Source organism: Aquarana catesbeiana, linkage group LG08 (genome assembly GCF_042186555.1).
Source record: "Aquarana catesbeiana isolate 2022-GZ linkage group LG08, ASM4218655v1, whole genome shotgun sequence".
Lineage (NCBI taxonomy): Eukaryota > Metazoa > Chordata > Amphibia > Anura > Ranidae > Aquarana > Aquarana catesbeiana.
In genome coordinates, this window is record NC_133331.1 from 19,706,262 (window position 1) to 19,732,256 (window position 25,995).

General features: G+C 38.5%; 1 protein-coding gene across 2 annotated transcripts in view; it reads right to left on the reverse strand.

Moving 5' to 3' along the window:
• Positions 1 to 24,829, reverse strand: part of LOC141105221 (killer cell lectin-like receptor subfamily B member 1B allele B) — a 208,721-nt gene extending 183,892 nt beyond the window's left edge. The window contains exons 1-3 of one of the 2 annotated variants that reach the window (XM_073595109.1): positions 24,578 to 24,829; positions 3,232 to 3,408; positions 1,067 to 1,138 (exon numbers count right to left, since the gene is read on the reverse strand). In XM_073595109.1, the coding sequence (XP_073451210.1) occupies positions 1,067 to 1,138; positions 3,232 to 3,310 (151 nt within the window). In that variant the 5' untranslated portion in view covers positions 3,311 to 3,408; positions 24,578 to 24,829. Of the gene's footprint in view, positions 1 to 1,066; positions 1,139 to 3,231; positions 3,409 to 24,434 lie in introns of both variants that reach the window. The other variant, XM_073595108.1, reaches the window with a different exon arrangement.
• Between the last annotated feature and the right edge of the window lie 1,166 nt (positions 24,830 to 25,995).

Genomic DNA, 25,995 nt, shown 5'->3' on the forward strand with positions numbered 1-25,995 from the left:
TAAAAATACATTTACAATAAATAATTTTAAAAATAAATTAAATTATAATATATATACCGGTATATAAAATGCCATAACTCTCATTGCCCAGCACACCTGTGCAAACACAAGCACAGGGTGCGTACGTGTATGTAAACCACAGTTGAACCACACGTGTGACCTATTGCCGTGAATATCAGTTAACGTGTGACCGATCGCCGTGAATATCAGTTAACGTGTGACCTATCACCGTAACTATCAGTTAACGCTAAACTGATGAACTGTAAAGGCTTTTAAAGCGTCACCTATGATGATTTTTGGGCACCATCATTTTTGGTGATATCGTGGGCGCACGCAATTTTAAGACATGCAACATTTGGTCTAACATATTACTTGATGCAACCTCATCTTTTATATTTTAATCAAAAATGGGCATTAAATGGTGTGGGGGTTTTTTTGCACTATAATCCATTTTATTATATTTTTTCCTGAAAATTTGCATTAAATAAACAGCTGCGCAGATATCATGTGACATAAAAATTTGCAACTATCACCTTTCTATTCTACAAGGCCTCTGCTTTGAGAAAATATATAATGTTCTGAAGGTTTAGGTAATTTTGTTGCCAAAAATTGGGTTTTTTTCATATATGCGACAAGTTAAAAATATTGCTTTGGAGCCGAACTGGTTACAGGAAAAAAAAGGTCTTGATAGTAAAGATGAAAGCAGTGTAAATGGTTTATGAGTAAATGTAAACGTAAACATCAGTTTGACTTGCTTCAAATTTTTTAGTGCTCATTTTTTCAGTTCTCTTTTATTCTAACTGCATTGAAAGTCATTCAAATATACAGAACAAGCAAACTAATGTGTGTGTTTTACTTATATTTTTCTTAATGCCTATGTACTTGTAAGTTTAAAAATATAATAATTAGTGATATCTAATACAACATGCGCTTCCCAGGTCAGTACTTGTCTATATGCAACTTTACTATTTGCATTTGGGTTTGGCTAGCTTTATTAAAAATGAACACTGATCTATACAAATCTATAGGATTAAAAGAGAGGACAAATAATCAAACATGTACCAACCGGGTTTTGGATCCTCCACTGGTAACTTAACGTGGGAAGTCCTTATATCAGCGTAGACAATTGTGGTTGGATCTGTTATAAACACAAGACAAGTCTGATATTACAACAATCTTATGACTTTCATAAAACAACTTCTGATAGGTGAAATTTCTGTTATACAAAATATCCACTTTTTTTAGAACATAAACTGTGAACCTTGGAATGAATATTGAAACTGTATGTTTTACCCCTGACGTTGTTGCCGTTTTTTTTTATATTATGTGACCAAACTGACAACTATTTAACAGCAGACTCATCTGCCACCCTATCATTAACCTGACATACAAACCTGTTGCCTGTACCCAACCGTGGCTCTAGACTTACTTCAGCAGCAGCCATCAGCCATGGGTATTGGTCAAATGGGCACTGTCAAAGGCAGACCAGCTGTGATGGTCCAGAGTCAGGTTTGGAGACTAATTGCTATAGAAGTATAGAGCTGACCAGCTGGATAAGTGCAGCAGTAGGTCACCCTGGCGGGTGACAAGGGCTCACCCTAGGTGAGGAGTCTAAGCACTAACCAGTGTTTACCAGAGCTCCTGGTGGTGGAGAAGGGTTTTGCTGTGTGTTAATACCAGGTTGTGGTCATCAGGATCCCCCCACCAGGAGGTGAGCAAGCCGGGGTCCCGTAGCAGATATAGCAGGTAGGGATCAAGCAGAAGCGTAGTCAGTAAACAAGCCAAAGGTAGGTAATGAGTGGTCACAGGTTGAGATCAAGCAGAAGTGTAGTCAAGGAACAAGCCAAAGATCAGTAGTTAGTGCTAGTGAAGATACAGACAGCAGCAGGAGTGAGACATTAGCTGGAGAGAGCACAATAATCTGGAAAACAGGGATTGCAGAGACATGGCTTAAAACAGGAAGTTAATGGAAGGAGCAAAGGCAAGAAGCCCAAACAATCAGACAGGAAGCTGTCCAGCATCTCAGGTGGGTCAGCAAGAAAAGACATCTCCAGACATGGCAGAAATTGCAGGTTCAGACCCGGGTCCTGATGCCAGCCAATCAATGGTTCTGCGCAAACACAACTCCCACCCTTTCAGTGTTGCCACATGTATTCAGGTACCAGTGGTTGAACTGAAGCTGATGAGTACAGATTGTTTATTCTTTACAAAGTAGGGTGGGGCTATATAATATCTTAGGCTAGCAATGACTTTTAGATCCCATTAAGTTATATGCAATTTAAATGCAATTTTTTTATTTAATTTAGAATAGAGTAGGAAAGGGTGAGACTGCAAAAAAGAAGACTTCTCTCTGGGGGGTTTGCCCTCTCTGTTTGTCCTCATGACCCTTGTCACTAAGACAGAAAGTTAGTGGAAAACCAACCTTTTAGAGTTGTTATGAGATTTTGTAAACTACAGATTCCATTGCCCATGCAATAGATATTAGAGGGGAATATATCTGTAGTACAAGTTAGAGGAGCAGCCTGAGTGTCAGCTATGGCTCCTTCCATAGATACAGTGGAGTGAGCGTAGTCACCTTAGAACGGGAAGTGGGTTATTTGCAGTATTACTAGGTGAAAATAAAGGAAAAAAATGTTATTACTGTCTTTGTCCCGGTGACAAGTGTCCCCAGTGGAAGATGCACATGTACAGTAGTCGCCAATGGATCGGCACTGCAGTGTACCACAAGGCACATGGTAAAAGTCTAATTTTTCTGCTGCCATGCATTTGCAGCTCAATCTACATCAATAGGCGTCCTTAACGCAATGTATGTTAATTCACAAAATAGAACAGGTGTGATGATGCACGACCATAGAATGGTATACTGGGGTGGGGTGAAATCCCCTGTGTCTAACACTAGCTAATTAATTTTTAGACAATTACAACCACTATTAACCAGCTTTCGAAAAGGGGAAAAAAATGGCAACCCACCACAAACAGTTTCTATCAAAATGAGAAGGCTTTCATCTTTTTGCTGGTTGTTACAATTGAAAGCTCGTTGAAAGTGGTTAAATATTCTTAAAAAACGGTCATTTTATGTCTACCAATAGATTGTATACTAGTATAGCCAGAGTTCGTAATGTATACACTTTTACCATTGTACAGCACTGCACACATATCCCTGCTTTATAAATAAACGCTGTAATCTACATCTATAAAGTCTGGGAAAGAAAAGCAATTGATGTGACTTACCCTCCAAGTAAGGTTTTGTCTGTTGTGGTTTCCCACGTCTTTTCTTGTGGTTTAATTTAGCATACTCAACGTCATCCATATCACCCGTGTAAGTATGAGTTACGCTTTGTAAATTATAATCGGACAGGTTTATGTAGCAACACTTATACGTATACTGGGCTAAATGAAAGTCGTTTTCTGAAAAACAAAAAGAGAAAAATAAAATTTTCATTAACTAATATTCCAGGAAAGTACAATTAAAGGCCCACTGTAGTGAAAAATAAAATAAAAAATACATTCAAATTTGAAATCTAAAGATAAAATCATAAAATTAAAAAATAAGTTATAATTAGTCTGATTTGTTACACACAGATTTATGTAACAGCAGTTTCATATGTACTGTATACTGGGCTAAATGAAAGTTGTTTTCTGAAACAAAAAGGAGAAAAATAAAATGTTCATTAATAAATATCCCATATAAATCAATCAATATCCCATATAAATCAAATATTAAAAAAAAAGTAAAATTATGAAGTATGAGTTAAATGACATAAAGAAAATTAATTTATATAATGAATATTATTATTAGTATTCAGTATACAAATTATTTTTATTTTTGTTCCCATGTTTTTATTTTAAAGGGTCAATTAAAAAAAAGAGAAAACTCTTGTAACTGTTTAAAAAAAAATTGTAACTGCTTAAACAGTGTTAATTACAGTTAGTATTTAATTTATTTGTCACTTAGAGCTATGGTCTCTCATAAAAAAAAAAAAACATGTAATGCATCCATCCTAACTGCAAAGTTCCACAAATGCCTGTTTATTCTGTCAGTGAAGTACAGGCGGTCCCCGGGTTACAAACAAGATAGGGTCTGTAGGTTTGTTCTTAAGTTGAAATTGTTTGTAAGTCGGAACTATTGATGGGCGAACGGTTCGGCCCGAACCTATCCCCCCCTTATGTGAATTGGAAACGGGGTACATTGTACCCCTACCATTTCACCAAAAAAGTGTAAAAAAATGGTAAAAAAGACAAGAGACAAATTGGGACAAAATTAAAAAATAAGAAAATAAAAATGCCCTGCAATGTAAATCTACGCCGCCCGACAGACCAAAAAAGAAAAAAAAAAAAGCCTCTCTCTCGCCCCCTCTTTTCCTGTGGCCTGAAGGATCTGGTATGGATTTTAGGGGGACCCCCACGCAATTAATTTTTTTATTTTGGTTCAGGGTTCCCCTTAATATTCATACCAGACCCAAAGGGCCTGGTAATGGACAGGGGGAAGACCCATGCCCTTTTTTTCAATGAGTTTTATCTATATTGCCGAGATCTGACAATTCACTACAGCCACGATCAGTTTTAAATGACAATTTTCCCTTTAGAAATGTCATTTTGCTGTGGTACTGTTCTAAACACGGGAAAAATGCACCACTTTAAAAGGCATACTATAGACACCACTCAGGCATGATATTTCATTTTGAACACATTCACTCACGGAGTTACGCTATGGGGCTGCAATTTGTCTTGTGAGATCACAGCATGATCTCCAAGAGCTCTGATTGAAAATGATCTGGCGGTGGATGCAATAGACTGAACGATCAGTGGGATGAGCTAGTGACAGCAATCGTTTAAGGGGAGGATTGAGGAGATTTCTTCATCAGGCTTTACAGGCTGTTTGAGAGTCATCTTCCCAGCGGAGTACGATCTTACTGACCTCCCAATTGAACTGCATACTATATGTTCATTCCCTTAATCACCAGCACTGTATTTAGTTACAGTTTATACCAACAAGTGGTTGATTTATGAGCGCTGCTTGCTTTTGTTACATTTAACCACTTTAGCCCCGGAAGATTTGGCTGCTCAATGACCAGGCCATTTTTTGCGATACGTCACTGCGTCAATTTAACTGACAATTGTGCGGTCGTGCGACGCTGTACCCAAACAAAATTTTTCCCACAAATAGAGATTTCTTTTGGTGGTATTTGATCACCTCTGCGGTTTTTATTTTTTGTGCTGTAAACAAAATATGAGCGATAATTTTGAAAAAAACACTATGGGATTGATTTACTAAAGGGAAATCCACTCTGCACTACACGTGCACTGCATTTGAAAGTGCACTTGTAAGTGCAGTTGCTGTAGATTGCTGTAGATCTGAGGGGAAGCTCTGCTGCTTGTATAATGCAATCATGTGCAAGCAAAAATGCTGTTTTTTTTTCCTTGCATGTCCCCCTCAGATCTACAGCGACTGCACTTGAAAGTGCACTTGTAGTGCAAAGTGGATTTGCCTTTAGTAAATTAACCCCCCCATATCTTTTACTTTTTGCTATAATAAATATCCCACATTTAAAAAAAAAAAAAAAAAATTTTCCTAAGTTTAGGCCGATATGTATTCTTCTACATATTTTTAGTAAAAAAATTGCAATAAGCGTATATTGATTAGTTTGCGTATACAAAATAGGGGATAGATTTATGGCATTTTTAGTATTATTATTTTTTTATTGGTAATGGCGGCGATCTGCGATTTTTATCGGGACTACAATATTGCGGCGGACACATCGGACACTTTTGACACATTTTTGGGACCATTAACAATTATACAGTGATCAGTGCTATAAAAATGCACTGATTACTGTATAAATGTAACTGGCAGGGAAGGGGTTAATACTAGGGGGTGATCAAGGGGTTAACTGTGTTCCCTCACTGTGTTTTAACTGTAGGGGGGGTGGAACTAACTAGGGGAAGAGAGAGATCGGTGTTCATACTTTGTATGAACACACGATCAGTCTCTTCTCCCTGAAAGAACCGAGATCTGTGTGTTTACACACACAGATCCCGGTTCTCACTCTGTCACGAACGATCGCGGGTGCCCTGCGGTCATCGGGCCCGCCAGGCGCTCACATCGTCTCCGGTGGCGAGCCACGGGCGTGTGCTCCTAGTGGCCAAAAGACGAAGCGACGTAAGGTAACGTCGCTTCGCCCAGCCATGCCATTCTGCCACGGTAAAACTGTGGCAGCTGGTCAGCAAGCAGTTCATTTTTAAATCTTGCCACAGATTCTCAATTGGGTTTAGGTCTGGACTATGATTGGGCCATTCTAACACATGAATATGCTTTGATCTAAACCATTCCATTGTAGCTCTGGCTCTATGTTTAGGGTCGTTGTCCTGCTGGAAGGTGAACCTCCCCCCAAGTCTCAAGTCTTTTGCAGACTCTAACAGGTTTTCTTCTAAGATTGTCCTGTATTTGGCTCCATCTATCTTCCCATCAACTCTGACCAGCTTCCCTGTCCCTGCTGAAGAAAAGCATCCCCACAATATGATGCTGCCACCACCATGTTTCACGGTGGGGATGGTGTGTTCAGGGTGATGTGCGGTGTTAATTTTCCGACACACATAGCATTTTGCTTTTAGGCCAAAAAGTAAAATTTTGGTTTCATCTGACCAGAGCACCTTCTTCGACATGTTTTCTGTGTCCCCCACATGGCTTCTCACAAACTGTGAACAGGACTTCTTATGACTTTCTTTCACCAATGTCTTTCTTCTTACCACTCTTCCATAAAGGCCAGATTTGTGGAGAGCACGACTAATAGTTGTCCTGTGGACAGATTCTCCCACCTGAGCTGTGGATCTCTGCAGCTCCTCCAGAGTTACCATGGGCCTCTTGGCTGCTTCTCTGATGAATGCTCTCCTTGCCCGGCCTGTCAGTTTAGGTGGACGGCCATGTCTTGGTAGGTTTGTATTCGTGCCATACTCTTTCCATTTTCAGATTATGGATTGAACAGAGCTCCATGAGATGTTCAAATCTTGGGATATTTTTTTATAACCTAAGCCTGCTTTAAACGTCTCCAAAACTTTATCCCTCACCTGTCTGGTGTGCTCCTTGGCCTTCATGATGCTGTTTGTTCACTAAGGTTCTCTAACAAACCTCTGAAGGCTTCACAGAACAGCTGTATTCATACTAAGATTAAATTACACACAGGTGGACTCTATTTACTAATTAGGTGACTTCTGAAGACATTTGGTTCCACTAGATTTTAATTAGTGGTATCAGAATAAAGGGGGCTGAATACAAATGCACGCCACACTTTTCAGATATTTATTTGTAAAACATTTTGAAAACCATTTATCATTTTCCTTCCACTTCACAATTATGTGCCACTTTGTGTTGGTCCATCCCATAAAATCCCAATAAAATACATTTACATTTTTGGTTGTAACATGACAAAATGTGGAAAATGTCAATGGGTATGAATACTTTTTCAAGGCACTGTAGATGACATTTTATATTTTGATCATAGTTCCATTCTAATTGCGAAGGAAAGAAAGGAAGTGAATTTCTCCAGGAAAGAGTTAAGTTTTTTTGAACAAACAGAGGACAATAAGTTGCAGCCTTCAAGCAAAACCATCAAAAAAATTACACTGTCCTATGCAACTTCCACTGCTACTCAAATCACAGCCAGAGCACCAACCGTCACTGGCAACTGTCAAGAATACCTAACGTTGTATTCTCTGTCCCTCCAAAACTCTAATGCCCCGTACACACGGTCGGATTTTCCGATGGAAAATGTGTGATAGGACCTTGTTGTCGGAAATTCCGACCCTGTGTGGGCTCCATCACACATTTTCCATCGGATTTTCCGACACACAAAGTTTGAGAGCAGGATATAAAATTTTCCGACAACAAAATCCGTTGTCGGAAATTCCGATCGTGTGTACACAAATCCGATGCACAAAGTGCCACGCATGCTCAGAATAAATAAAGACATGAAAGCTATTGGCCACTGCCCCGTTTATAGTCCCGACGTACGTGTTTTAGGTCACCGCGTTTAGAACGATCGGATTTTCCGACAACTTTATGTGACCGTGTGTATGCAAGACAAGTTTGAGCCAACATCCGTCGGAAAAAATCCTAGGATTTTGTTGTCGGAATGTCCGAACAAAGTCCGACCGTGTGTACGGGGCATAATGCTGCGTACACACGGTCGGACTTTCCAACGGGAAATTTTTGATGTGAGCCTGTTGTCGGAAAGTCCGACCGTGTGTAGGCTCCATCGAACATTTGCTGTCGGAATTTCTGCCCACAAATGTTTGAGAGCAGGTTCTTAAATTTTCAGCCAACTTCACTTTGTTGGCGGAAAGTCCGATCGTGTGTACGCGGCATAAGAGTCCAATCAAGTTATCACCAGTACATCACAGCTGCCTGTGGAAGGGGCCCCTGGTGGCTTCAAATTGTTGCCGCTTTTATTAAATATGATATCTTGAATTGGACTTATACTTTGGTGGAGCCATTTGCCATTTCATCACAGCACCTTCCTCAGCCTCTGTATCATTGTTGCATGAAGGGTAGCAAGTCATTTACATCACTGGCGCTGCCCGTTCTTCAATCTGTGCATATCATAGCAAAACAGTAGTAACATATGCATACAAACAGGCAAAAAGTAGCTCAAGCGATCTGTGACTGTATCAAGGAAACTGCCAAACAAAATACAATAAAGTACGGCAGATACCCCAATGTAATAATCAAGCTCTCCAGGTTAAACAGATTATGTAGAAACATTTGCTCATTCACAATACAGGGGGTCCCCTACTTACAAACATCCGACTTACAAACGACTCCTACTTACAAACGGAGGGAGACAACAGGAAGTGAGAGGAAATCTACCCCTAGGAAGGGAAATTCACTCCTGTAAGAGTTAATATGGGAAAAAGGTGTCTCTACTGATGCTTTATCACCAATCCTTATTTCCCTAATAACCCCAAATTTTCAAAATCCAATTGTCATTGGGACAGAAAGTGAGGTGAAATCTTCTGAACAGGGGCACAGACAGCAAAACAAATGTTACAGGGGTGATAACCCTTCCCTATGCTATCTACAAAACTTAAAAATAGATTTTTTGGCTGGAGCTACACTTAAAAAATGTACCTGTTCCGACTTACAAACAGATTCAACTTAAGAACAAACCTAAAGTCCCTATCTTGTTTGTAACCCGGGGACCCCCTGTACAGAAGGGATACTTCAATATGTAACAAGTTAGTTCCAAGTCATTTATTTTTCAAGTAATAGAGGATACCCATATAGGAATCCTCACAGGTACTCTAATATTCTTTTTGTAAGTATATAAGCCTGTGGGTATTGAATATATAATGAGATGACTGGGGCAGTTCATATTCTTAGTTGCAAATGTGGAGCTTTCTATATTGATAAAAAAAAGTAGACCATTTAATTGTTGAATTTATGACCACATTTATGTTATTATGAACGCAAATCTTCAAACCCCCATAGGGAGGCATTTTGCAGGATTTCATAAATAGCAAGTAGAGGGGGTGCCATTTGCAGTTCTAGAAAGTATTTATCAAGGTCTCAAAGAAGGTACCGGTAACTTCAATTAAAAAAAATCCTACAAGTAAAAATGAAATGAATTTACCAAATAAAAGACGTTGTAAATCCAGGCTTAAATAAGCCATTTTGTTTTCCATTATTTCTTTAAAAAGAATTATAGTTTGATACATCAATGCATAGAAACATAGAAAAGTGACGGCAGAAATACAACAAGAAGACCATTGAGTCTGCCCATTTTTTTTGCTTTCGTTAACTTTTTTGTCTGAATATATATTTATGTTTGTCCCAAGTATATTTTAAGCAATTTACTGCTGACTGTCTCACTACCTCTGTAGTAATGACTTTTAATTTATCCTCTCATGCACGAGGGGTCTTCAAAAAGTTTCCACGTTTTTTATATTTAATAGAGTTAAAAAAAGTGTGAAAACTTTTTGAAGAACCTTTGTATATTGTGGAAAAACATGGTGACTGATGTGATGCATATACAATATTGTTTCCCATGAATACCTTATAGAATGTGAGCCCCCTTTTTTCCTTTAGGGTTTTGGCATTGTTTTATGTGTTAATTTTGTAATTTTTTTATTGCTTTTTTTTTAATTTTTCCTTTTCTCCTTTGTTTTCTTCTTCCTCCTTTTTTTTTCTTCTTTTTGTATGGTTTTGTTAAATTTTCTTTATTTCTTTATACCTCCTGTGGTGTATATGGGCCTGGGGCAGTTGTGGGTCTATAGCAACATACCTTTGTGTGAACATGATAAACCCTTTTCTTGCCTGTAATATCAATTGGGCCATTCTTGAAATGTGAAATGTGTGTGTGTTGAACCGCGCTTACTATAGGTAAAACCTAGGTGAAATTACGAAACAGTGCAAATAAACAGTACAAATCAAATGTATGCAACCACTGGATTCACTCCAATAGGGAATATTCAATGCGTTGATTATAAAAGTGCATGAAACTGTATTCAAACGTATATCATGAACTCAGTACATCACAAATCATTAGTGTCCATAGTGATGGACAAATGATAAAACAAATATAAGTCAAAAAAGGTTCATCCAAAACTTCCAGTAAGAGGGTGCTTAATCCAACGTTTAAGTGACTGTAGAAATTCTCCACCACATCAAGCAAACAGCCTACTCACCAGATGGAGATGATCCTTACTACAGAGATCATAAGAGCTTTTGAAATATTGGAATGGATCTGGAAGTCCATCTCAGCAGGTCCAACTGAGTCTCCAATCAAACATTCAAATAGGGATGGTTACCCGTATCCAGGTTTGAACATAGAAATAAGGAACAATCTCCCATGGTGAAGTACTTCGTGAAAAAAGGGAATTCTTTCAATAAAAATGGCTCCAAAAGTCGTAAAACATTCCTTAAGGTTTAAAAACATAGAAATGGACGCGGGGACACTGTTTGCGCTCCACCTGCATTCCACTATGGGCGGAAGTGACGTATAAGGCTCGACCACACGTTTTGGCAGTGCGTCTGACCTCATCAGGGGTCACATATTTAATTGGAGACACCGTCGGACCTGCTGAGAAGGACTTCCAGATCCATTCCAATATTTCAAAGGCTCTTATTATCTCTGTAGTAAGGATCATCTCCATCTGGTGAGTAGGCTGTTTGCTTGGTGTGGTGGAGGATTTCTACAGACACTTAAACATTGGATTAAGCATCCTCTTACTGGAATGAACCTTTTTGGACTTATATTTGTTTGTTTTATCACTATGGACACTAATGATTTGTGATGTACTGAGTTCATGATATACGTTTGAATACAGTTTCATGCACTTTTATAATCAACGCATTGAGTATTCCCCATTGGAGTGAATCCGGTGGTTGCATACATTTGATTTGTACTGTTTATTTCCACTGTTTAGTAATTTCACCTAGGTTTTACCTATAGTAAGCACGGTTCAACACACACACACATTTCACTTTATTGTTTTTCATAACTTAAGAACGAGCAGCTGTATTTTATAATTCATATCATAATTTTATTTATTTTTATTCACTTTCCTACTGTGCGGGTAGGGAACAAATCACGTTTTTTTCCCCTATAACATCATTCTTGAAATGTATATCTTTGAGAATCAGAACAGCTTCTTCCTTTTTGCCTTTATCTGTAGTTAATTCATTGGTCTTAGGTGTATGTGTAGACCAGGAGAATAGCATTTTTCCAATTTTTGGGAGAAAAACAATATCTTTATTTTATATGGTACACTTCGTAAACATTATATTGTTACCTGATATGTGAGGTGTACATATTTTAATACGTATATCATAGTGGCTTAAAGAATAGGCAAACTTGTGATTGAACTGGATCATTTTTGTCCACCTCATGACTACATGTGACTTTGACTGTCACATTTAAGTGCTGATGCATTTTTAGTCAGTTGATTTAGTGTGTGTTTATAGTGCCTTGCAAAAGTATTCACCCCCTTGGCTTTTTACCTATTTTGTTACATTACAGCCTTTAGTTCAATGTTTTTTTAATCTGAATTATATGTGATGGATCAGAACACAATAGTCTAAGTTGGTGAAGTAAAATTAGAAACATATATATATAAAACTATTTTTCACAAATAAAAAAAGATAATTGGTATGTGCGTATGTATTCACCCCCTTTGTTATGAAGCCCATAAAAAGCTCTGGTGCAACCAACTACCTTCAGAAGTCACATAATTAGTGAAATGATGTCCGCCTGTGTGCAATCTAAGTGTCACATGATCTGTCATTACATATACACACCTTTTTGAAAGGCCCCAGAGGCTGCAACTCCTAAGCAAGAGGCACAATGACCCCAAACACACTGCTAAAGCAACACTTGAGTGGTTTAAGGGGAAACATGTAAATGTGTTGGAATGGCCTAGTCAAAGCCCAGACCTCAATCCAATAGAAAATCTGTGGTCAGACTTAAAGATTGCTGTTCACAAGAGCAAACCATCCAACTTGAAGGAGCTGGAGCAGTTTTGCAAGGAGGAATGGGCAAAAATCCCAGTGGTAAGATGTGGCAAACTCATAGAGACTTATCCAAAGTGACTTGGAGCTGTGATAGCCGCAAAAGGTGGCTCTACAAAGTATTGACTTTAGGGGGGTGAATAGTTATGCACATTGACTTTTTCTGTTATTTTGTCCTATTTGTTGTTTGCTTCACAATAAAAAAAAAAAAAACATCTTCAAGTTGTGGGCATGTTCTGTATATTTAATGATGCAAATCCCCAAGCAATCCATGTTAATTCCAAGTTGTGAGGCAACAAAACAAGAAAAATGCCAAGGGGGTGAATACTTTTGCAAGGCACTATATATGTACGCATGTGGATAGGGGCATTAGATTGTAAACTCCTTGTGGGCAGGGACTTATGTGCAGGAACAGTATATAAATTGCAGAGGCTATATAAATACCTATTTATTACATACTCAGTTTGTGATATAATGTTCATACTTATGCTGCATATTTTGTTTTGTTTTTTACGAAATTTATTGTGTTTTGCAAGAATACTACTTGTACAATACAGAATGTACCGACATAGAAAAGTATTAAAAGCAGAACAAATATACATTATGTATGATGAAGCCAAAGGGATTTTCAGATCAAGCACATGAATACAATATTCAGCATGTGCCATAGAAAAATAAGATACAAACATAGTTACATAGTTAGTCAGGTTGAAAAAAGACACAAGTCCATCTAGTTCAACCATAAAAATAAAATATAAAATAAAAAATTTTATACAATCCCATATACCCAATCCCATACCCACAGTTGATCCAGAGGAAGGCAAAAAAACCCCCAGAAAAGCAGGATCCAATTTGCTACAGCAGGGGAAAAAAAATCCTTCCTGATCCCAGAGAGACAATCGGATTTTCCCTGGATCAATTTTACCTATAAATGTTAATACCAAGTTATATTCTGTACATATAGGAAAGTATCCAGGCCTTTCTTAAAGCAATCTACTGAGCTGGCCAGAACCACCTCTGGAGGGAGTCTATTCTACATTTTCACAGCTCTTACTGTGAAGAAACCTTTCCGTATTTGGAGATGAAATCTCTTTTCCTCTAGACGTAAAGAGTGCCCCCTTGTCCTCTGTGATGACCATAAAGTGAATAACTCACCACCAAGTTCACTATATGGACCCCTTATATATTTATACATGGTGATCATATCACATAGTTACATAGTTACATAGTTAGTAAGGTTGAATAAAGACACCAGTCCATCCAGTTCAACCTGAGTGAGTGTGTGTCTACAACCCTGACCCTTGTTCCTAACCCTGTACATCGCACACTCACATCAGTCCCTACCCTCAATCAAAGGTCCCCATTCATATACTAGGGCCAATTTTGGACAGAAGCCAATTAACCTACCAGCATGTCTTTGGAGTGTGGGAGGAAACCGGAGTACCCGGAGGAAACCCACGCAGGCACAGGGAGAACATGCAAACTCCAGGCAGGTAGTGCCGTGGTTGGGATTCAAACCAGCGACCCTTTTTACTGCTAGGCGAGAGTGCTAACCACTGCACCACTGTGCCACCACTGTGTCACCCCTTAATCTCCTCTTCTCAAGAGAGAATAAATTCGGTTCCTCTAATCTTTCCTCATAGCTGAGCTCCTCCATGTCTCTTATCAGTTTGGTTGCCCTTCTCTGCACTTTCTCCAGTTCCTCAATATCCTTTTTGAGAACTGGAGCCCAAAATTGAACTGCATATTCCAGATGAGGTCTTACTAATGATTTGTACAGGGAGGCAAAATGATATCTCTCTCTCTCTCTCTGGAGTCCATACCTCTCTTATACAAGAAAGGACTTTGCTCACTTTGGAAAACCGCAGCTTAGCATTGCATGCTATTATTAAGCTTATGATCTACCAAAACCCCCAGATCCTTCTCCACCATTGATCCCCCCAAGTTGTACTCCCTCTAGTATGTACGATGCATGAATATTCTTAGCCCCCAAGTGCATAACTTTACATTTATCAACATTAAACCTCATCTGCCACATAGTTGTCCAATTAGACAGTGCATTGAGGTTGGCTTTTAAATTGGAGACATCCTGTAAGGACGTTATACCACTGCATAGCTTGGTGTCATCTGCAAAGACAGAAATGTTACTTTTGATCCCAGACCCAATATCATTTATAAAGGTATTACAGAGTAAGGGTCCCAGCACTGAACCTTGGGGTACACCACTGATAACCTTAGACCATTCAGAGTAAGAATCATTAACCACTACTCTCTGAATTCTGTCTTTTAGACAGTTTTCTATCCATTTACAAACTGATATTTCCAAGCCTGTAGACTTTACCTTACACATGAGCCGTGTGTGGGGAACTGTGTCAAACGCTTTTGCAAAATCCAGTATCCAAAATTAGTATGCCAGCATAAAAAACATACTGTAGGTGAAGAGTAGGATATAGTGTTAATTTTGATGTCAGATTTCAATTTGGTTTTAGTTGTAGTCTTTTGACTAAAATACCATTTTAGTTTTAGTCGTATTTTAGTCATCTGAAATTGTTTTAGTTTTAGTCATATTTTAGTCAACTAAATTATAATGGGTTTAGTTAAATTGTAAGATGTTATTTAGGCATTTCTCTAGAATTGCCAAACTCATTCTATACTCCTGGAGTAAAAATCGAATAATATGTTATTATTTCTTGTATGAAGGTTTGAACATGCACTACAGGCACAGATATAGCTCGTGTGATATATAACGTCTTTATAAATAAAACCAAGTTTCATAAACAAGCAAAAATATTGCTTTTTGACAAACAGAAGTGCAACTTTAAGGTCTCGTGTACACTGCTGCTGACAAACGGACGTTTAGGAGCAATTGAGCATTTTTCTCAGCATCCCCAGAACTCTCCTGTTATCTTATATGTTCATGTACGCTGAGTAGTTTATAGTCGTTTAGAGGCAGTTAAGTCTAGTGACATTTTTTTTAAAGCAAAAAATTGGGTTCAGGACGGAAGTTTATTGGCATTTGAAACGCCAAATGCTTGTAACAGCGTGCAAACGTTGTAACTCACATTTAAAAGCGTTTTGTTTATAGGCTTTTTCAATGGAGATACATTTCTAACCACTTACAATGTAAAAACGCAGCTAAACGCGCATTTAAAAACCTCAAAATTGTTGTTTTTAACCGTCGGTTACTAGCTGTCAAGTTCCAGCATTCAGGATAGGTTTTCAAACGTCCTGTGTACATGAAGCCTAATATATATATATATATATATATATATATATATATATATATATATATAAACAAAAAAAAATCATTTGGCTGTAATGTCACAGCACATATTACCTGAATATAAAAACAGTTCTCTGTTAATAATGAAAACAAGTATCAAGTAACTTCTTTATAAATAAAATCAAGTTTCACAAACAAAGAAGAATATTGCCACTGTTTTAATGTCAAATTTTGATTTAGTTTTAGTCAGTCTTTTTACTAAAATTTCATTTTAGTTTTAGTCGTACTTTAGTCTTCTGAATTGAAACTGAATTTTATTTTTGTTTAGTTTTTGTTACTGAAAACATGCAGCCAGTGGAAGCTATGACTAAAATAATTTTGTCTACGAAATTAAAACTGATAGGATAATCTTAATCCTTTCCAAAAGTTCAGCAAAAACAAAAAAACAAAAAAATGATGAAAACATGGTTTAAGGACCTCAAGAAAAAGATTGTCTATTCTCAAACAAACGGTCCCAATTATTACTAAAACATTGCATTCAATTATGCAAGGTATGATATTTCCTTCCATAAGCATTATGGAATCCAGTCTTGCTTATATCTGTGAGAATAGGACTATCAGGGGTTATCCAGTAAAGCACAATTACCCAGTGTGTGACTCTGCGAAAAGTGGGGACTGTCCTGAATAGGAGCAAAAAGTAGGCAATTAGCGTACTTCCCACGATCCTAGAAGAGAGCTCACACACTTTGTGCCAAGTTGGTATTAGTTTATCATAGGACCAAAAAATATGAAGGAAAGACCCAAGAGAGGGACAGCCACGAAAACAAGTAGGTGACACTTGTGGATAAATTGAGTGTAGTTTAGGCTGGGTTCACATGCAAATAGGGTGTGAGTTTCCCCTCATCCAATTCGCATGACAGGAGATTGTGACTGGCTCTCAATGGAGCGGCTGCGGAGCGGATTGCACAGGGGTACTGTACGTCTTTTGGCTCCATTTCGGGTCCAAATTCAGGCAAAAAGAACAGGGACGTGCCGGACCCCTCCTGTCAGCCGCTTACACTAATCTTTTAAAATGTGAGTACCATCTTTGCTTATGTATAAAATAAAGCTTTTAAAAACAGTTTTACGCTATGGACATCTCTTCTCTTTCACATGTTGAACACATTATAAGTCGCTAGACAACATTTAAAGCACGGACCAGAGCTGCCAAGGGTTGCTACACAGTGGCAGATACTGTGACCGCGTAATACCCCTGCAGGGGTGAGGCTATTCGGTGAGTGTATGCACATTAGGAGCACGATTAGGAAGCACTATCACCAAGCCAGCGCCTGAATAAGAAGATCTTTAAATAACATTGTCTTTCAATAAGGACTGACTCTTTCTGAGCACAAGTCACTTTGCCATATAAGAAGACCTTCTGAAACAAAATTGTTTTTCCAGCAAGCACTGATTTTTTGAGCACTAGTCACTTTGTTAATTAACCTTTTGAGCACTAGTCACTTTGTTAATTAATTTATAGCTGCTAAACCAGCACACATTTTTGATCACGAAGCACTTTTTGCATACGCACTTTTACTAAAAAATGAATTAATGCAATTGTATGTGATACGATATTGGGCATATATTTCATGTAATTCTATTTTAATATTTGCAAAATAGCATATATTATATTTGTGGTTAACATTCACGGAGTGTAACCTACACCATTTTTGGTAAACAACACACACTGAAGCATATTCTCTGGCCATTGAAACTACACTGTCAAGCAGCCGCCAGAGGTTGTAACACAATCCAAAATCCACCGCAAACTGGGTGACAGAGGCTGTAACACACGCTGTTTCTTTTTCCTTTTATTTCTTTATTCATTCACCCATTTTTTCGTTTGAATTAGTCCAACTGCTAATGGACACCAAAAGTTTGTAGTACCACACCGTGATATATGTGCACACACACAAGGTTCGAGGCATTTGCTACCAATTTAGAGTATACACAATTTAAACGATCTAGTTTCCACACCTTGTCTGGGAGACTACACAAAGTATAATATGGTGGTTCTATCATCAAACATTTATTCCACTAGAACAGCGCCACATCTACATTTGTTCTATATATATTCTAGTACACTCCACCCAGGTGGAATTGTACCTGTAGAGGCAGCAGTTCTATATTTCATCTGTACCCATATCCACTGCGCGGACTCATTTTTATATTCTTCATTGGAGAATGTGTATCCACATGGCGGCATTTGATGGGCACTGTGAGGCTGCAGTTGATGGTTTTTTTTCAGAATATTTCAGTTTGTTTGCACCCCCCCCCCCCCCAATAAAAAATTTTGAGCACCAGCCCCCACTGGATGTCTCAGAGATGAAGTTTAATAGAAAAAAAAAATTCTCCTCTATGGCTGTATCTCCTGCTCATTATTAAAATCTGTGAGAAGAGAATAATTAATACGGCAGGAGTACGGAGTGGATGAAAGACCAATCATCTTGGTGTGAAAAGTCACAATATGATGATCCAACCATGAGCACGGTAGAATAGCCGCAGCCATATAGTTAGATAAAATTATAGGAGTACAAAAAATGTAGTCCAGTCTGGCTTTGGTATCATGGGGATGTGATTAAAATGTATATTACTGTGTATGGATGGTCCCGATGTTAGTTTGTTCACCCAAAAAAATTGTCAAAAAAAAAAACCACAGCAGACATTTTTTGACAATTCCTTGATTAAAAAAGAAGAAAAAAAAAAAAAAAAAGTGTCCCGCGATGTACATCCATCTTCAATCACGCCACCCGATGGTTGGGTCCCGAAAAATAGAAAAAAACAAAATAGAAAAAGCCCCGCTCGATGGGAGGCCTCCCAGTGACCTCTGTCTCTTGGCTGTGACAGCTGTTATATAGCCAAGGGTGGGGCCACCTGGTGACATAACCGAGTGACCCCACCCCCTTCTGACGTCATCTGACCTCATGTGGCATCATATTGGGCGCGGGGTCACCCGGTTACGTCAGCGGGTGACCCCGCCCTTGCCTATATAACAGCTGTCAAAGCCAAGAGACAGCAGTCACCGGGAGGCCTCCCATTGAGGCGGAGCTTTTTCGTTTTTTTTATTTCTATTTTTCAGAACTGTCGGGCAGCGTGATTGAACATGGATGGACATCGCGGGACACTTTTTTTTTTTTTAATAAAGAAATTGTCAAAAACTGTCTGCTTTGGTTTTTACTTTTTGACACTTTTTTTGGTGAATGGGTAGGGGAACAATGTAAAGATTCTGATAAGCCCCCCCGCCTGCAGACCCCGACAACCAATGGCAAGGGTTGTCGGGAAGAAGCTCTTGTGGACTGGGGGGAACCCACTGCATTTTTTTCATTGATTTTTTATCTATATTGCTGGAAACTGGCAATACATTACAGCCGCGAGCCATTTTAAATGACATTTAGAAATGTCATTATTGCTGCGGCACTGTTCTAGACATCACACAGATGCAGCACATTTTACAGGCAGACTAAGGGGACCCCAAGGCATGATATTTAAAGGAATATTTTATTTTTATTGTTTCACTTTAAGCATTATTAAAATCGCTGCTCCTGAAAAAACTGTTGTTTTAAAAAGGTTTTTTTTTGCATTGATACATGTCCCCTGGGGTAGGATCCGGGTCCCCATACACTTTTATGGCAATAACTTTCATGTTAGCTTTTAAAATGAGCACTTTTTCATGCTCGTGTCTCATAGACTTTAATAGGGTTCGCATGTTCGCTAGAACTTTTTGCCTGTTCGCGGTGTTCTGGTGCAAAGTGAACCGGGGGGTGGTCGGCTCGTCCCTATTCCCGTGCACCAACATTATAAGCATGCCAAGTATCTATCAATTGTAATGGGTTTAGAGGTTTGGAAAGAGATTTAGAAGAAGCTTTAGAATGTGAGGTTATTCTACTTCTGTCCAGGGCAGGATGGGCTATGAGAATAAAATCTTCAACTAGGCACATATGGGGGGGGGGTGAATGGTATTTAAGACAGCAAAAAATTATACAGAGACATTTATTTTAGCAGATATGGACAGCTGTCCAGATGTTTTTTTTTAACAAGTACTACTGTCAATAAATATCTATGGTTCTTATGACCTGTGACTTGTGTGGTTTTAGTGCTGATAATTAAAGTCCCACGGATGGAATAAAACTTCATTTAGGACTCATACATTTCAGTGTGGCATTTCAGTGTCCTACATGCAAATACAACCATCATTGCACAAGGAGATTGTGGTTATCCCTCATGCCGCGTACAGACGAGCGGACTTTACGGCAGACTTTGCCCGGCGGACGGGATTTGGTCGGACATTTCGATCGTGTGTGGGCTCCAGCGGACTTTGTTTTCTCAAAAGTTGGACGGACTTAGATTTGAAACATGTTTTAAATTAATCCGTAGAAATCGAGTCCGGTCGAAAAGTCCGCCGTGTGGATGATAGTTTGACGGACATAAAGCCACGCTAGGGCAGCTATTGGCTACTGGCTATGAACTTCCTTGTTTTAGTCCGGTTGTACGTCATCAAGTACGAATTTGACGGACTTTGGTGGATTGTGTGTAGGCAAGTCCGTTCATTCAGAAAGTCCGTCGTAAAGTACGTCGAAAAGTCCGCCGGGCAGTCTGCCGTAAAGTCCGCTCGTGTGTCCACGGCATTAGTGTTTGGAAGCTACCTACCAAACATCCATATACCACATGGGGACAATAAACACCTATTATATATGAGTATTTGAGTAATAAAATGTTACAGATCATCACCTAAAAGTTCCAGCACCATTAAAAGGGAAGTATGGGATTTTTTTTTTTTTTCATCAAACTTACCTAGCTGAATGCAGCATCACTTCCCGCCAGCTCTAACACTGGGAACACCAATGATCTCTCTGTTTTTAGAGCTCCCTGAGCAGTAACCAGCTCTCTGCTCTGCCCCCCCCCCCCCCGCCACTCATTTCAACACTGGGCTGTGGAGGGGGTGGGAGCGGCCAGTACAGGCTCTAAGCGGTTTTCTGAGAGGCTGAGCCGGGTGCTACTCCAAGCTTGTGGGCAGATCCCAACCATATAGTTGCGATATTTCCTAAACCTGGACTGGCTCTGTGATGTCAGCCGACAGCAGGCTTTAGCCTGCTGTCTGCTGAAAATGAGTCACAGGAGTGCAAAGCTATCTGTACTCCTGTGATCCATAGGAGAATGGACCTTTGGCTGTACTTCTCCTTTAATTGTCTGCTTCAAATGAGGATTTTTGTATGACATATGAGAGATGATAATTTGATTTTGCACTGTTGCCTTCCTGTTCTGTCCTATGGCTATGCTCACTCCTCTAGTGTATCTATGGAGTGAGCCATGGTTGGCACACAGGGGTTGATTTACTAAAACTAGTGCAAAATCTGGTGCAGGTGTGCATAGAAACCAATCAGCATCTAACTTCAGCTTGTTCATATTCCCAATGTTTACTCATCCTAATTATTATCAGTCGGGATTTCCAGGAATAGCTCGTACTAGGTGGACTGGGGTAGGCCGGGACTACAACTCCCATGAACACAGCGTGTTGGATTTATTTCAGCCAAACACGGAACACACTTTTTCCTTGGCCGCATGAAGGTTTCCTGCTGTGTCCCAGATCTGTGCAGGGAGAAGCATAACAACAGTTGTCTACTGCAAAACAAGACATGCTTGAAAAGGATAAGTAAACATTTGGAATATGAAGATGGTGAAGACAAACTTAGGAAACAGCTTCTTTGACTTCGGCACTGAAGAAAGAATTTAACTTCTGAGTATTTGCACAGTCAGTGAAGAAGGCTGTTTCTGTGTACATCAAAGGCCCTGGCTGGGTATAGAGCTTGTGATCTCCTGTAATAGGAGACCATAGGGAGTCAGTAAGCAGCAGTGAGAATAGAGGTGGAAGTCAACTTTATTGTCACGTTGGATGTTACTTCATTGGATGGAGTTTATCACCTGTTATAATTTATTCACATTTTGTTTTTAAGCGTAACTTATTTTGGAATAGGTTAATTAATGTAACTGGTCCCCAAAAAGTGTCAAAAGTGTCAGTCAGGTGTCCGATTTGTCCACCGCAATATTGCAGTCCCGCTATAAGTCCCTAATCGCCGCCATTAGTGGTAAAAAAAATAATAAATATATAAAAATATCCCATAGTTTGTAGACGCTTTAACTTTTGAGCAAACCAATCAATATACGCTTATTTGGATTTTTTTTTTACCAAAAATATGTGGCAGAATACATATTGGCCTAAAATGATGAAGATATTAGATTTTTTACATATTTATTTTATTTTTAAATTTTAAAATTTTATTTTATTAGGAATGTTTTATAGCAGAAAGTAAAAATATTGTTTTGTTATTGTTTTTTCAAAATTGTTTTTTTTTTTTTTTCGTTTATAGCACAAGAAATAAAAACTGCATAAGTCATCAAATACCACCAAAAGAAAGGTCTATTTATTGGAAAAAAAGGACATCAATTTTATTTGGGTACAGCGTCACACAACCGCGCAATCGTCAGCTACAATAATACAGTGCTGTATCGCAAAAAATGGCCTGGTCATGAAGGGGGGGTAAACCTTCTGGAGCTGAAGTGGTTAAACATGACTGACTTTTCTTTAGTATTATACTAAAAATTATGCATACCCCTATTATGCCATATTATACCCTGAGGAAGCAGCTGACATAGTCCATGAAATGCATTGAGAACATTGCACATATGGAAGATCCTTGAATATTCTTTTACAAATTTGAATTGTATAATAGTATGGAGGAGGGATAAAGAGATAGAGGGTATGGAGGAATATTTTTGGTTAACAGCCTTAATAAAGAATTTAAAAAATATTTTTATGAAAGATGTAATAACTGTATGAGTTTTTATAAAATAAATAGTGTGTACTGGTATCTAAAAAGTCCTACTTGATTATTTTGGTAGTCCAGAATTGCTAAAACCCTTGTAAGTTTCATTCATCTTTTTTTGTCAATGGAAACTAATGCAACCATCACATCTAAGGACAAGTAAGCAGCAATGAATTACAATTTTGGGTTCCTTTAAGCATCCATAATAACAGTACCATGTTCATAGTACATAGAACATTATTGTTAAAAGGGCCATAGACTTGATTCAGCAAGATGGATGAGCTAATTTATCTCTGTCCCTTATTTTATCTCTTGACACTTTTCTCCTAACAATGTTTAATTGACAAACATAAATATCAGATGTGGTATCTGTCATGTGACCATGTATATGAGTTTTTTTGTTTTGTTTTTATGGAAGGGGTATTTATCTGCTGAAAGTCTCAGTTTCTCATTTATCACTATTTTATTATATAAACGAAAATTTTATCTTTGCCTCCAATGCCCTCCTTCATTCCCTGTCTGATCAATAGACAGCTTAATGAAGCTAGCGGTATTATAAAGTGGTGCTAAATCCACAGTAATAAAGATTTTTATACCAAAAAAAAACCTGTAAAGCCTCATACATACGATCGGATTGTTCGCCAACAAACCATGGAATTTTGTCCGAAGGGAGTTAGCCCAAACTTGTCTTGCATACACACAGCCACACAAATGTTGGCCAACAATTACGAATGTAGTGACATAGAAGTTTGGTGAGTGTTGATTCGCGCTTTTCATTTCGCACTTTTAATTTCGCACTTTTCAGTTCGTTTCTGAACGGCCGTTCGTCAACCAGCCATGTTGTGGAATCGGAGAAGCTAACATGTTATTTATTATTGGCCTTGGAGTTATTGCTGTGACAAAATTTTTTTGGTTGAATAATAATGATTTGATTTGGTATATTTTCTATATTTTTGGATGCATAGAATAAACTTTTTGGTTAAGTTATATTGGCAGACAGCATGTCTAATTTTATTTGTTTTCTTTTTTTAATGCACAATAAAAAAATTGTGTAGAATAATACTTGGTTATGTGTTTTACTTCAAATGACAGTTTGGGAGTCGGCAGTTACATTTAAAAAAAATACAATGTAAAATTGACAAGGACACCAACATAGTTGTATCTTTGATCTTAATGGGATAATGGTGTTGTGGTAACTTTCCCAAATGAAAAAAAAAAATCATAATAATATTATTCTTGATATCACTACAAAAAAAAAAAAGCCGTTGAAAATTTGTTTGCAATAACTCCATCAGTATTGTGTACTGTATTTCAAGGTTTCATAATTTGCCACGTAACGTATGTTAATTCTCCATTACGAGCGCCAGTTTACAAGACTGACCGCTTCTGGCTCGTCCTTACTTCCTAGCATGTGTGTTTGTACTTTGGACTTTTGTCCGACGGACTTGTGCACACACGCTCGGAAAATCCGACAACAGACATTTGTCCGCGGAAAGTCCGATGGAGCATACACACGGTCGGATTTACCGCCAACAGCCTGTCATCGAACATTTCCCGCCGGAAAGTCCGATCGTGTGTACGAGGCTTCACTGTTATCAAAGATTTTCTTTTTAAATGTAATTCTACTTTAGAAAATAATGACTCCTCTGATAATCCTCGTGAACTATTTTTTTTAAAATCAGACTAGATTTAAAAAAAATCTATAAAACAACATTGATATTTTAAATTGATATGAAGGAAGTTAATATTTAGTTGATATGATAGTACATCAAAAAAGTAAAAAAAAAGAAACAAATTACACAATGAATATATTACATGTATTATGTGCTTTATGGATGTGTGCACTTACCCTCTTCAGAAGTACAGATGGGATCTGCCTGGTTGGCGTTCCTTATTAGCTGCTATAGATCCATATCTTATAGCTGGTATCACAATACAGCAACCAATGTCATTTTTTTTTTTAAATCTGTCCTAAAGAATATAAAAACTTACATCAATGTCATGCGTCTGACTGGCAGTTATCTTGAACACAAATGTGTGTGTCTGACTTAAATATAAAGCAATTCAATATTTTGTTGCGTAAAACTTCCTCTCGTGGTTTTTTTTTTTTTCTTTTCTACAAATAGCTGAAAGGGTTTCGAAGTGTGAATGACCGGCCTTCAGGTTCCAAGAATGTCGCTTAAGATTAATTGAAACTAGATTTAGTACTGCAAATGTATTTATTGTTTTAATGTTCTACCATTTCTGGTCCCAATATCTTTTATATCTTGGAACTTCATATAGGCCAGGGTACGGTCACCTCCTTTGACATGCAACGTTCAGTACTCTGTAGGACTTTAAAAGAAGTTTTTATGTTTGTCGTTCTATTCTGTAATAGCAATTGTGGGAACTACATAAGGGGGAATCTCACCAGTTGAGTTCCTATAAATGGTGGTTTTGTAAAGGAGAGCCTGCTCAGGTGCTGTAGTCAATGGGACATCACAAGAGATGAGTGGAATTGTGTATTCAAGGCCTTGAAGGATCTGCCTTGGGGCAACATCTAGAACAACCTTTCTCAACCTTTTTAACAATGAGGAACCCCTAAAATAACTTTCTGGTCTCAGGGAACCCTTACCAATAATAACTATATCTACAGCTCATGGCACAAAAGTGTCAGAGTCATTCGGAAGACTGCTCCTTACATTTGAGGTCAATAATATACTCAGTGAAGTGATTGGCCTCAGGTGATGCCCAGAGATGAAGATGAAGTCCAGAATGTATAAAGCTTGCCTGAGCTGTCAAAAAAGGGGGAAGAGAGGAGCTTAAGTTACACTCTGCAGAGCTCAGCAAGGAGATCTCTGAGAGCTGATTGGAGGGAAGAGACACCCCCCCCCCACACAGGAACAGAGCTGAGGCTGCCAACCTGTCACTATTTTTCTCTTGGTGTAAGGAAAACTTGTCACAACTGATTCATGCTGATAGCAGAGGAAGGAGGCAGCAGACAGAAATAGCACCTAATGCTCTGGATTAAGACAAGTATACACTATAGAGGATATGCTTTGTTCATATTCCATGTCTGAGGTTTACAATCACTTTAAGAAAATTCTCTCTACCCCCGCTAATTTTATAGCTAAAAATATCATTGTTGTCAATAGTTCTTTATCTGTAAGCCAGACATTGCTCATTGCTCAAGGAAACTTGAGCACCCTAGCAAATCCTAGCAACCTTTGGAGGAACCCTAGATTTCCATAGAACCCTGGTTGAGAAAGGCTTCTCTAGAACCATGAAGCCAAGAAAGTGTGACCCGGAGGAGAAAATTGGACGGAGGGTCGGCATGACTATGGGAGGAATAGGTCTGAAAGGGTTAAAGTGTTCACTGTGGTAGTTTTGGTTAAGGGGTGGCTTACCTTATTGGTGCAGCAGGTCAGGTG